This window comes from Choloepus didactylus, chromosome 1 (assembly GCF_015220235.1).
Source record: "Choloepus didactylus isolate mChoDid1 chromosome 1, mChoDid1.pri, whole genome shotgun sequence".
Classification (NCBI taxonomy): Eukaryota; Metazoa; Chordata; class Mammalia; order Pilosa; family Megalonychidae; genus Choloepus; species Choloepus didactylus.
Window position 1 is genome coordinate 168044676 of NC_051307.1, and position 13090 is coordinate 168057765.

General features: G+C 40.3%; 1 protein-coding gene across 1 annotated transcript in view; it reads right to left on the minus strand.

Annotated features, from left to right (window-relative positions):
- The window catches only part of RFTN1 (raftlin, lipid raft linker 1), a 216145-nt gene that overhangs the window by 114585 nt on the left and 88470 nt on the right, over nucleotides 1–13090 (minus strand). The window contains exon 3 of the mRNA XM_037845461.1: nucleotides 11171–11357. Coding sequence (XP_037701389.1) covers nucleotides 11171–11357 — 187 coding nt within the window. The remainder of the gene's footprint in view (nucleotides 1–11170; nucleotides 11358–13090) is intronic.

Genomic DNA, 13090 nt, shown 5'->3' on the forward strand with positions numbered 1-13090 from the left:
GCATGAGTATGTCTACTAAAGTAGGTTTCAGAGAGAAGTCTCAGAGGTTGCAAGATGGCAGCCAATAGGGTAGATCCCTCGGGCTACACAATATTACTTCGCAAGGAAGTCAGGATAAATAGATGAACAGATGTTAAATAGATAGATGATGGACAAACGGACAGGTAAGAATATGACAAATGTGGCAACATGGTAAAATTGGATTTCTCTATATGTGTTTTGTATTATTCTTGCAACTGTTCTGTAAGTTTGAAATTACTTCAATTAAAAATTTAAGAAAAAGTCAGATTTCTGGCTTTTCTTGAAAAAAATTATAAGATCTGGCAACAAAGGTGGAGAGCTAAGGCACTGGCTCTCTAGTTTCCAAAGGTCTCCACTCAAGAAGACTATCTTAGAATAAAGGCAGAATCCTTCATGATTTCAGATTCTGAGCTACAAGCAGGGAAACAAGGCTGAGCACCCTCTGAGATTTGTTTTCCTGGAAATAAACAGCAGAAAGCAAAAAAGAATTGTCTCTCTTCATGACTTGACACTGGGCGGCCACCGCTGACTCATTCAGCAATTCTTGCTGCCCATAAATACTTTGGGGAGTTCAGCTTGTTGATACAGTCTGAGAGGGAAAATTTCTCAGACTCCAAGCATATGGTCAATTTGGAAGGAAGAAACTCACTTTGCATAGCTCTCGGCAATCCGCTGCATCTCTTCTAAGAACCACTAAGGAATCTGGTATGGAAAACAACAATCTCAGCAGCTTTGGTCAAGTCAGCAGACACAGAAATGGGCTCTGTCCTCAGGGCCCACTGTGGGGTCATGCACAGCCTCCCAGAACCTCATCTCCAGCTCTGGCTTGTCTCCCAAGCTCCTGACTATCTGATAGACACCTCCAATGGACATCCTGCCAGCAAATGCCTCAAGCACAATACGATCAAACTGATAATGCTCATGCCCCTCCCTGTGGTGCCTGCTGTTGTGCTCCACCCGGACCCCTTGTCATCCCCTCCACTGGTTCCGTGTGTCCATCCCCAGCTGCTGCACGCTTCACTCACTGCTTCACCTGCAGTCTTCTTGGACCACTGGAGCTGCTGCACCTGGCCGTGCTGTGGACATAGAAGCACCTGGGGCAGCTCATGGCAAATGACTCTTGGGTGTTAAGAGTATGAGAGCCAGTTCTCTAACCCCAGGGTGGACATGCTCGGAGGAGTAATTTAAGTTCCAAAGCTACCCGCATCCTTGCTGGACTTCCTCCTCTTCCTTGTCCCATGTCCTCACTCCCAGTCTGCCGGGGAGCACTTCCTTAATAATTACCTGCGTGGGAATCCCCCTCTCAGGGTCTGATCCAAGACACATCCCCCTTACTCATCCTGACTTCCTGCTGTCCTCCCTCTTCCCATTGATCCTCTCAGCCACTCAGGGTAAAAAGCTCACTCGTATTTTGATTCTTCCTCTTCCTTCATGCTGTCCCTTTCCAGTTAAACATGAAACCCAGTATTTCTTCCTATCTGACCCATCTCACCTCTGCTTCTTCCTTTACCTTCTTACTACAACCTACTCTAGTTACCAATCATCTCTCACCATAAGTAATGCCATGTTTTCTCAGCTTCCATTTTCTTCCCCTCTTATGCCAGATGAAGCTTCTGAAAACTTGGCACTTCCAATGGTTGTTCCTCTGGCTTAAATCAAACCAAAAGAAAACAAAACAAAAAATTGTACTAATTCCCCAATGACTTCAGGACCAAGTCCAAACTCCTTGGCTGGACCATCAGAGGCCTCCCTGACCCACATGCTTCTCCTCCCTTTTCTCCATTTTCCTCAGGACCTTGTGCTCCAGTCACTCCGCATCATCCCTGCTCTGCTTTTCTGAGCTCCAGGCTCTGCTGGGCTGGTCCCCGCTGCCTGGGAGGCCCTTCCCACCATTTCCCCCCTTGTTCAAATCTACCCATCATTCCAGACCCAGAGGAAATGAGAGCCGGGAAACCTCCTTGTCTTAAGCACCCCCCATTAACAAATTCCAGGCGAGAGACGCAAAGCAAGCCCACAGATTTAGTTAGGCATTAACATAATTCGCTTACATTTTTTTTATGTCCCCTAGTAGATAAGTTTCCTGAGATCTGGAAGCTCCTTTGAGTCATCCCTGCACAGTGAGGTTCTATCATACCTGTTTTTCTTAAAAATATCCAACTGAAAGGGAGGAATATTTACCACTTAAAATGGTGGTGGTTATTCTATTCAACAGGCAGATGTGCCCCAGAATTGATATGAGATGGAGGCATGATCACTCATTCCCTCAATCTCAGTTTCCACGAATGCCTCTCTAAATGCAAGCTTCTCACCACCCTAGAGGTGGTTCTAATGACCACTGACTATAACCCCCAACCAACTTCCCCTGGAGTTGTTGGAAACAGCAACTTGACCTACTTTTACATTTCATGAGCAATCTGATCTGCAGTATTACATTTCATTGGCAATTAAAAAAAGATTTTCAAGGGCAATTTTGATTAAATGCATTTTCAAACTTCCCCAAGGATTTTAGAATCTCACTCTCCATGTAAGCTGCAGTTCCTCCGTGTGCCCACCCCTAACACTAGGCCTAGCAAGATGCACGATAATTGTCAACAGTGTTCATAAATGTCCTGTTCTCCTGCACCATATGAGGTGTCACTCCAGGGGACCAGGATTCAAATGGCTTCAACTTATTAGTGATGAAAAACACATTAACGACACCCTGAACTAGCTCTATGTGTGAATGACACCAATTCAACAGCTGCAAAATGGAACAGGGCAATGCATTTTTGTACTTATATCTACAACCATAAAAAGACTAGAATTAAACCCACACTCATGAAACATCAGAAGATACATTTTAATAACTGACTTCTTAACCATTACATTTTTGAGATCTTTGGCAACTCGTTCTAAGGAAAAATGCCCGAAAAAGTGAAGGACAACTTGACATACGTAGAATTCAGAGGAGATGTGGCTAAATGTCTGTTAAAAATCACTAAATGTTCCAAAGAACGAGTTGAGAGAAGGAAGTACAAACTCTTCTTTCTACTTATTTGCTAAGTATTTCATATTCAACTATTCATTCTAGAGTTTTCAAAGTAACTGACTTGGACTAAATTCTATATACTTGGAATCAAGAACAATTTTAAGCTAGATCTGTGGTTTGGCCTGCCTTTTTAAAGGGAAATGGCAGTTAGAATTTTCAAAAGTAAAGATCAGGCAAAGTTTTCATAGATTTAAGTGAAATTTGCCAAAATTACACAGGAATGTTACTGCGTGGCATTTTTGGAATGACTTGTTAATAATTCAGTTAGACTCTTAAAGATGTTCTCAAGTTACCCAAACTCCTCCGGAAAACATTTCATTGCAAGATTTAAATAACTCTTCCCATCACACGTACATAACTCATGTTTACCCAAAAGAAATCAGGCCCAAGTTAAAAGCTCCTTCCCCCAGAAACACTTCCTTGGTTCCCTTTCCATTGGGAAGTCATCTTGCCTTTTTTAAAATTCCCATGGCGTGAGGTACAAGTCTTATTTTCTCAATTAGACTATAGGCATCTGGAAGGCACGCCAATTAAACCACACCGCTGCACTTTCTACATCTCACCAAGCAGAGGTCCTAGCACAATACCTCACTAATTGTGCAAGCTCCTAGGTGTTAGTGAATGAATGAATGAATTCAGCCTTATATGGTTCTTTTATTTCTTTTTCTCCATTTCACTACAGATTGCAAAAGCCAGTTATTTGCTAAAAATTGTATGTTCACCTTTAAAACACATTAACTTGATATCTAGGTTTAAGTAGCTATCCTGTGGTGACTCTTACTAATGAACTTGATTTGGACATATAGTAAACTAGAACATTTATCTAATGCTACATCTCTCTCAATGTGTTCTACTTTGAAAATATTAACTAGACATTTACTTATTTCTGAGAGCTAAAAAAATCATTTCATTAACAGTATCTATAGCTGTCAGACCTTTGGCAGACCTGTGAAAAATATTTTAACTGTCTTTATTAAAAATTAATCACATTAAGGTTTCCTTTGTTTTATTTTTACTACTTTACCTACTGATACATAAAGAATTCTGCAGTGCCCTTTGTTGTAGTTGTTGGTTGGTTGGTTTTAATAGTGTGGGAATTTTCCTGATGATGCAAAACATGGTTATTGCCCTTACTGGGAGAGAATATACTTGTACTTTAAAATTGTATTTTATAATAACTCTGCTTCCCACCCAACCCCACTCCTCCCATCCTAATACAATTTGGGATGGAAGAGGAAATTCTCTTGGTCACATTTGCCTTATTCTAAATGGTAAATTACCCAAGCTTTTGCTGCTTTCCTTGGGAAAAAAAAAAAAAAAAAAGGCAGTTCTAAAGATACAGTGCAAAGTTATCCAAGGAGTCTCCCTCTCTATAGCTGCTAATCAAGGAGCCGGAATGTTAAATAAACTCATCCAGGCAGCTCCCTGCCTCTGGATCAGAGCGGACTTAAACCCGAGGAAATAGGCATCTACATCTTCTTGAAAACCCTCCTAGGGGACACTTCTTAATGGCTTTACTCATTTTGCTCTTACAGAAAGTAAATTCATTTGCTCATGCTCTGTCTTCAGTGGAAGGAGAGAACCCCTATTTAGCACCCAAACTCCTTCACTGGTTTGTGATGGACTATTCCCAAAAGTGGGGTTCCTATTCCTGAAGAGGGGCTTCTTTGCACCCTCACCCCATCAGATAATTTTAGGGTTGATACAGACCTTGGAAATCATTTAGTCCCAGACCCTCTAGTACCAACTAGAAAATGGAGGCCCAGAAAAATTCACAAATGCACTCCCCACACTATAGCACTTACTAGCAGCCAAGTGCAGCCTAGAACCGGACTACGTGTCCTACGTTCTTTCAATATTGTGCTATCTCACCCTCCCCAGAACTCAAAACTCTCCATGGGAGTGGAGCAGTAACACCCGGTTGTGTTGCTGCGAGTCAGGCATGGAGGCAGACAGGAGTGAGTAAGGTCCTCCACACCCTTGCTACTCAAAGTGTGGTCCACAGACCAGGAGCATCAGTGTCATCTGGGAATGGGTTAGACATGCAGAGTCTCTGTCCCATCCCAGAGCTGCTGAGTCAGACCCTGCACTTCAGCAATATCCCCTGGGGGTGCACAAGCACATTAAAGTTTGAGAAGTATGTTTCTATTGCAAGAAAGTAAGACATCTTCACATTTAGAGTAAAGCTAATTTACAACGTGTTGACTTCATGCCAAGTCCTATCCTAACAGGGCCTCCTAGAGCAGAATTACACTGGAGGATACTCCTGTGACCTGACCAAGTAAACATGCAAGTCAGTTTAATTTTGTTTCCTTTCTGAAATTCTGATTTATTTGAGACTGTTGAGTGGTAAAATGGAGGAAAGCTGAGTAATTAAAATATTACTTCATCTAAGATCAAAGATGCCCACCCCTGCTTTTTTAAGAGGGGTTCTCCACAACAATCATGGGTGCAGGAACATAGCAGGAGCTTATGTCAGAGGTAAGATTGCAAGCTCTGCTCACACCTTATACAAAAATTAACTCAAAATGGACCAACAACCCAAATAAAAGAACTAAAACTACAAAACTCTTAGAAGACAACTTGGAGAAATATCTTTAAGACCTTGTATCAGGCAATGGATTCTTAGACTTTACACCCAAAGCACAAGCAACAAAAGAAAAAAATATATACATTAGACTTCATTAGAATTAAAAAATTTTGCACATCAAAGGACATTATCAAGAAAGTGAAAAGACAACCTACAGAATGGGAGAAAATATTCACAAACCATGGATCTGACAATGATTTAATATCTGAAATATTCAAAGAACTCCTACAAGTCATTTCGAGGACCTTCCATGGTCAAGATGGTGGAGAGAGATGCTTCAGGGCTCTGTCCCCCCACATTAATTTAGAGCAACCAGCAAAAAGACAAACAATCCAAATAAAAAATGGGCAAAGGACTTGAATAGACATTTCTCCAAAGAGATATACAAATGGTCAATAAACACATGAAAAGATGCTTAATATCATTAGCCACTAGGGAAATATAAATCAAAACCACCATTAGATGCCACTCCACACCAACAAGGATGGCTATTATCTAAAAACAGAACAAAAAACACCAAAAAAAAAAAAAACCCCCACAAAAACCCCAAAAAGAAAATAACAGGCCTTGACAAGGATACAGAGAAACAGGAACCCTCATATACTGCTGGTGGGAATGTAATGGAACAGCTGCCATGGAAAAGAGTCTGGTGGAGTCCCAAAAAGTTAAACACAGAGTTACCATATGACCCAACAATCCCACTTCTAGGTATCTACCCAGAAGAACTGAAAGCAGGGACTTGAGCAGATATCTGTACACCAATACTCATGGGAGCATTATTCACAATAGCTGAAAGGTAGAAGCAACCCAAGTGTCCACTAACAAATAAATGGATAAATAAAATTTAACATACAATGGACTATCATTCCGCAGTAAAAAGGAATGAAGTTCTGACACATGTGACAACACGCATAAATCTTGAAGACATCAGGTTGAGTGCAATAAGCCAGGCACTAAAGGACAGATATTGTCTGGTTTCACTTAACATGAAATAATTCACAGATAAATAAAGTAGATTACAGGTTATCAGGGGTGGGGATGGGTGGTAAAAGGGAGTTATCGCTTAATTGGTACAAAGTTTCTGTTTGGGGTGATGAAAAATTTTGGTAACGGATGGTGGTGATGGTAGTATAACATTGTGACTATAACTAATATCACTTTATTGTACAATTGAAAGTGGTTAAAATGGGGAATTTTATGTTGTATATGTGTTACCACAATAAAAAGAAAAACGGAAAGTAAGTATGCAGGCTCTGGAGTCAGCCTGCCTGGGAGCAAGATGGAACTCTGCTACCACTGTCTATGTGACCTCGACAAATACTGCCTGTGCCTCAGTTTCCTCACCTTTAAAATGGGTGCAATAATAGTTCCTATTTCATGGGCTGATTATGAGGATGAAATGATATTTATAAAGCTAGGCAAACAGTAAGCACTTAACAAATGTGAACTGTGGTCATTATGCATGTCCTATGTGCTCATGTAAATGAAAACCACTATGACTCCTAGAACAATTTCCTCTTATGACTGAACAATACATTTATCCACAGCCAAAGGACACAAAAAAACCATTATGCATAAAAGGCAGTCATTAAAAAATTCTCACCCTAAAAAAACATGGGCTAATTTTGGGCTTTAGCAAAGACACTTGCCACCTTTCACTTCATATTCCAATGCATGTTGACATGGAATAAGAGCCCTAGTGCTTGATCAACCATGGAGAAAATAAAGAACCCTGTTTGCTATAAAGAGAAGCCTGTGTTAGTCATGCAACCTCATGCCTCACAGTTGTCCCTTATGAATGTACTAACCTTATTCTTCGTCCACTCTGCAAAACAACTTTAAAAAGAGAGTAAAAGGATCAGTGGCAGTTGCTCTGCGTTCTCTCAAACTTTTGAAAACATGACATGTATTGTCATTTCTTGTACAATAGTTAGCCAAAGGACAAATCTGATTTCATTTTCCAGACTTTGTTTGAATTTTTATTTTCATGAAAGCAGCAAAATATATTGTGCTTTGCATCTCACATTCATTTTTGTAAAAAAAACTCATTTCGAGGACTTGCCACAGTCAAGATGGTAGAGTGAGATGCTTCAGGGCTCTGTCCCCCCACATTAACTTAGAACAACCAGCAAGAACTGGCAGAAACATCTTCTTAGGGCTCCAGAAAACAGTAAAAGAACTGTAGTAATAAGGCAAGCATCTAATCAAGAAAAAGGTTACTTAAAAGTGGTAGGATCTCACGCCACCCTGGTGGCTCTTCCCCTGTCCCCCAGCAGGTGTGCAGCCGGCCAGCTCCCAGTGTGGATCCAGGTTCTGGTTCCAGAGGGAGCAGGGTGGGAGCACGCACCTCCTGGGAGCATGCATGTCTGGCACAATCTGGTTACTGGTGGCCTGAAGGACTCCCATCCCAGGACTTGCCCTGCATTTAGAAGGCAGCTCACAGAGTTCTCCTACAGAACGCTGTGGGTAAGCAGGCAAGTCGTGGCTGCCTGGGGATAGGGATTTCTGGTTGTAGAATATGCAGTACAGTGCCCAGGATGACGAAGAAACTGTCTCCTGGGGAAGAGGGGACATTTGTAACTTTGTAAATGGGGGAGCTCCGAGGGCCACATGTGCATGCCCAGACAAGACACATGCACAGAAAGGATCAGGGAAGCCCCTACACTTTGGCCTGAAGCTACTCTCATACAACCCATTTTATGGATAAGCTCTGAAGGAAAGCACTTGCACAGGTCAATATGCCAAGACTCAAAAAGGTGTTTTCTTTTGTCCTTTTTTTTTTTTTTTTAACTCCTGGCATTTAAAGAAAAATTGATCATAACACTACCTGAATACAAACTACAGGAACAGACACCACAGAGTCTAAATTCCATCAATAACACATTAAAACATCAACATATCCAGGTTTCAGCAAAAGTTTACAAAACATACAAAGAAACAGGAAGCAATGGCTCAGGCAAAGGAGAGTATTAAAGATTAGAAACCATTAACGAGGAGGACCAGACCTGGGGCATACCAGAAAAAGACTTTTAAAAAATGGTCTTAAATATGCTCAAAGAGCTAAAGGAAATCAGGAAAATGATAGATGAACATAAATATCAATAAAGAGATGGAAATTATGAAAAGGAACCAAAAGAGCTGAATCCAAAAGAACAGAAATTAAAAATTCCTTAGAAGGTTTCAAAAGCAGATTGGAGCTGGCAGAGGAACAAAATCAGAGAACTTGAAGTTACGACAACTGAAATCATTCAGTCTGAGGAGCAGAAAGTAAAAAGAATGAAGAAAAGTGCACAGAGCCTGAGGAGTCTGTAGGAAGCCATCAAGCACACCAATATACATAATGTGGGAGTCCCAGGAGGAGAAGAAAGGGGCAGAGAGACTATTCAAGGAAATAATGGATGAAAAGTTCCCAAATTTAACAGAAGACATAAATATACATACCCAAGATGTTCTCTGAACTTCCAACAGGATAAAACCAAATAGACCCACATTGCAGCATATTACACTGAGACTATAGAATGCCAAAGTCAGAAAATTCTGAAAACCATAAGAGAGAAGTAATATGTCACGTACAAGGGAACCTCATTAAGATGAAGTGCAGATTTCTCATTGGAAACCCTGGAAGCAAGAAGGCAGTGGGATGACACATTTAAAGTACTGAAGGTAAAAACTTTCAACCAAAAATTCTATAACTGGTAAAATTGTCTTTCAAAAATGAACGCAAGATTAAGAAATTCCCAGATAAACAAAAGCTGAGGGAGTTGGTCGCCACTAGACTGGCCCTACAAGAGATGTTAAAGTGAGTTCTGCAGGCTGGAAGGAAAACAAAATAGATAATATATCAAAGCTGCATGAAGAAATAAAGATCCTTGGTGAGGGTAGTGACATGGGTAAATATAAAATGCCAGTGCTGTTGTAGTTTTGGTTTGTCAATTTACTTTTCACTTCCTACAGGATCTAAAAGGCAAATGCATAAAATGGAATGATAAATGAGTGATTTTGGAATCATAATATATAAGCATTATGGAGGGGCCCAGGGTATAAGAACACTGTGTATACTATTGAAGTTAAGTTGAGATCAAAGCAAAGAAAGCAAAGAAAGCAAACAAGATTGTTACAGATTTAGGCTGTTCAACTTAAAGCCCATGGTAATAACAAAGAAAATATTGGCAAATATAGAGACAAAAATTAGAGTACAGGTGGCCAGGGGTGGGGGTAGAGGGAATGGGGAGTTAATGCCATAATGGGCATAGGATTTCTATTTGGGGAGATGGGAAAGTTTTAGTGATGGAAGGTGGTGAGGGACCACAACACTGTGAATGTGATTCATTTCATTCATGGTAGACTTGGGAGTGGTTAAGTTGGGAGAGTCTATATTACCCATATGTTTCCATAGTTTAAAAAAAAAAAAAAGAAAAGAAAGAAAGAAAGAGCAACTAAAGAGACAATGCCAAGTAAAGGCAATACATGATCCTGTAAGAGAGGAGAAAACGGAGTCAGGGAAGAGAAAAGGCCCAAAGGGATGTTATTGGGACATAAGAAAAAACTGGTAAATAGACCGTAAGCTTTATATCTTTGTATCAATGTTAAATTTCTTGAACTTGATAATTGAACTTGATTTGGTCACATCAGTGAATATCCTTGTTCCTAGGAAAAGTAAATGGCAATATTAAGGCTTCAAGGAGCATGATGTATACAACCTACACTCAAGTGCTCAGAAAATGGATGGATGGATGGATAGACAGAATGACAGATATGACAAACGTGGTTAAAAATTAAAATTGGTGACCTGGGTATCTGGGGAGGGGTGGGTAGAGATATGCTGGTGTTCTCTGTACAGGGTTTGTATTATTTTTGCAACTGTCCTGTAAGTTTGAACACATTTCAAAATAAAAAGTTTTTTTTTTAAGTTATTTAAATGAATTAATGTTGGTCCTTTTGAGAGACCAACTCCCACCTTTCTTTTCCCAATAAGGCCCACTAAAAATGTAAGAGTAGTATTCAATTGGGTAAGCCAAACTGAAAAAACATCCCAGAAGCCTTAAAAATCAAAATCAAGACCGACAATTACAGCACTTGATTCAGATGGGTTTTCATTCTCCCAAGTGATTGACAGAACTGGTGGTGGGGTTCAAAATTTTAAAGTACTTTTAGAGTTTGGGGAAGACATTAAGTTTGTATACAGCCTATAAAAAAAAAGTGAATGTGTCTTCTGGCCATGCTTTTCGGGTTAACAACATTATACTTTCATTAGCTGCATTGTTCTGGGAGTACACCTCGTCAAAGGAGACATTCTTCTAGCTGAGCTTAATCCAATAAATCAAATGGGGGAGAGGATATAAAATGGAACTTGCTACTTAAGCAGCCAGAAGTGGCATTTTATTGCAGGACAATGTGAAACTCCTCTTGGGTTGTCTTTTTGCCCTACCTGTCACAGAACAGAGGCATACAAATTTCAGCAGCCACCCCCACCCTCCTCCAACACACATTAGCCACCCCATGATGCTACCATCCACGCACAGAGGGCTTACCTTTCAGTTTTCTTGATCAAGATAGCCCTGAAGATGTGCTCAAGGGGCGTCTGCTCCCGCTCTTGGGTCAGCTGCACAAACGGGTGCAGGGCGGCCAGCGAGAAGCCCTGCTGGTAGAGCTCCAGGAGCTGGGCAGGCAGGTCCAGCAGGGAGGCCAGCCTCACCGCTGAAGACCTTGGGAGCTCCGCTGGAGGGGAGAGAGGGGAAGGCTTGTCAGAACCCCATCAGAACCGCCTGCCCCAACCCATCCCAGTCCTTCTCTCCTTGCCCTGGGGGAGAATCCTCTAGGTCACCTCTTGTTAAAGTTGAGTTTGTTCCTATCTTAACTGCTGTCTTCATGTGACAAGTTATCCAAAGGCATTTATAATTGGATGTTGGGGTGGTTTGAAGCTATAATACCCTAGAAAAACATGGTCTTAAATCTAATCCATTTTTGTGGGTATAAACCCATTTATGTAGGATCTTTTGATGAGCCTACTTCATTGAAGGTGTGACCCACCTCATTCAGGCTGGGTCTTAATCCTCTTACTGGAGTGCTTTATAAGTGGAATAAATACACAGGGAGAAAGCCATGGAAGCCAAAAGCAATGAAACCCACAAGAGAGGGAAAGAGACCATGTTCTTGCCACGTGGCAGAGGAGCCAAGGATTGCCAGCAGCCAGCCTTCTGGAAGAAAACATCACCTTGATGATGGCTTCATTTGGACATTTTCTGGGCCTCAGACTGTAAGCTAATAAATTCTCATTATTTAAGTCAACCCATTTCATGGTATCTGCTTTAACCAGCCTAGGAAACTAAAACAGATGTCTTCAATCTGGAGTCAAAGTCTCCTCAGGGACCATAATTGAAAAGTTATGTCTACCCCTTGGGAAGGGAAAGGGGAAGAGGGGACAGGGGAAAGAGAAGGAAGAGGAGGGGGAGCAGAGGGGAGGAGAAAAGGCTACATACTAATATAAAATTGCCAGGTAGCAAAAAACAGCTTAAACAAAGTCAAGAAACAAACCAGAACAAAATTTCTGTGATATTTAAAGGAATACTTTCCTTAAACTGCAAAGAAAGCATCCCTCCTCAAAAAAAAAAAAAAAAAAAAAGAAAAAAAGAAACATGAACAAAGAATATGAACAGGTAATTGACTAAAAAACAGAAAAGGTTAATCCATATTTGAAAAGACACTCAAATTAATTCAACATTAGAATTACGCATATCAAAATAACAAGCAAATATTTTTCACTTATCAAATTATTTTAAAATTTGGATTTTAAAATCTATTTATCATTTGAGAAGGGCAGACAAGGTTTCAAAAGTCAAAAGATATACAAGTTCATAGAGTGAAAATTCTCCATCCCAACTCTGTCCCCCTGCCTCACAGGTTTCTTCCCTAGAGTCAACCAATATGAACAGTTTTATATACATGTTAACAATCTCTGAAAACATACACATGTAACTAGGTCTATATAATGTACCACCATCACCACTCCCACCACCTTTTACACAAATGGTCACATAATATTATGTACCTGGCTCTTTATCAATTAACAGTATACTCTTCTTAGCAAACATTCCATACCAATACACAGAATTATTCATTCTCTTTTCACAGATGCATTATGTTTTGTGTGAGGTACCACACAACTATAAGTAATGTAATGAAAAATACTGTTACTACATGATTCCACATACATGGACATGTGGAATTTGGGGGTTTCAGATATTGCCAGATTTTCTCCATAGAGGTAATACTGACTTACCTTCCATTAGTACCATACAAAAATGTTTCTTTTCCCATGCCCTTACCAAAAGAGTGTTTCCAAATTTTCTGATCTTTGAAAATTTCAGAGGTGAAAAGAAACATTTCTGTGAGGTTATTTGTATTTCTTTTATTAAGCATTTCATGTTTAAATGTTTTCTTTTTCTTTTTCC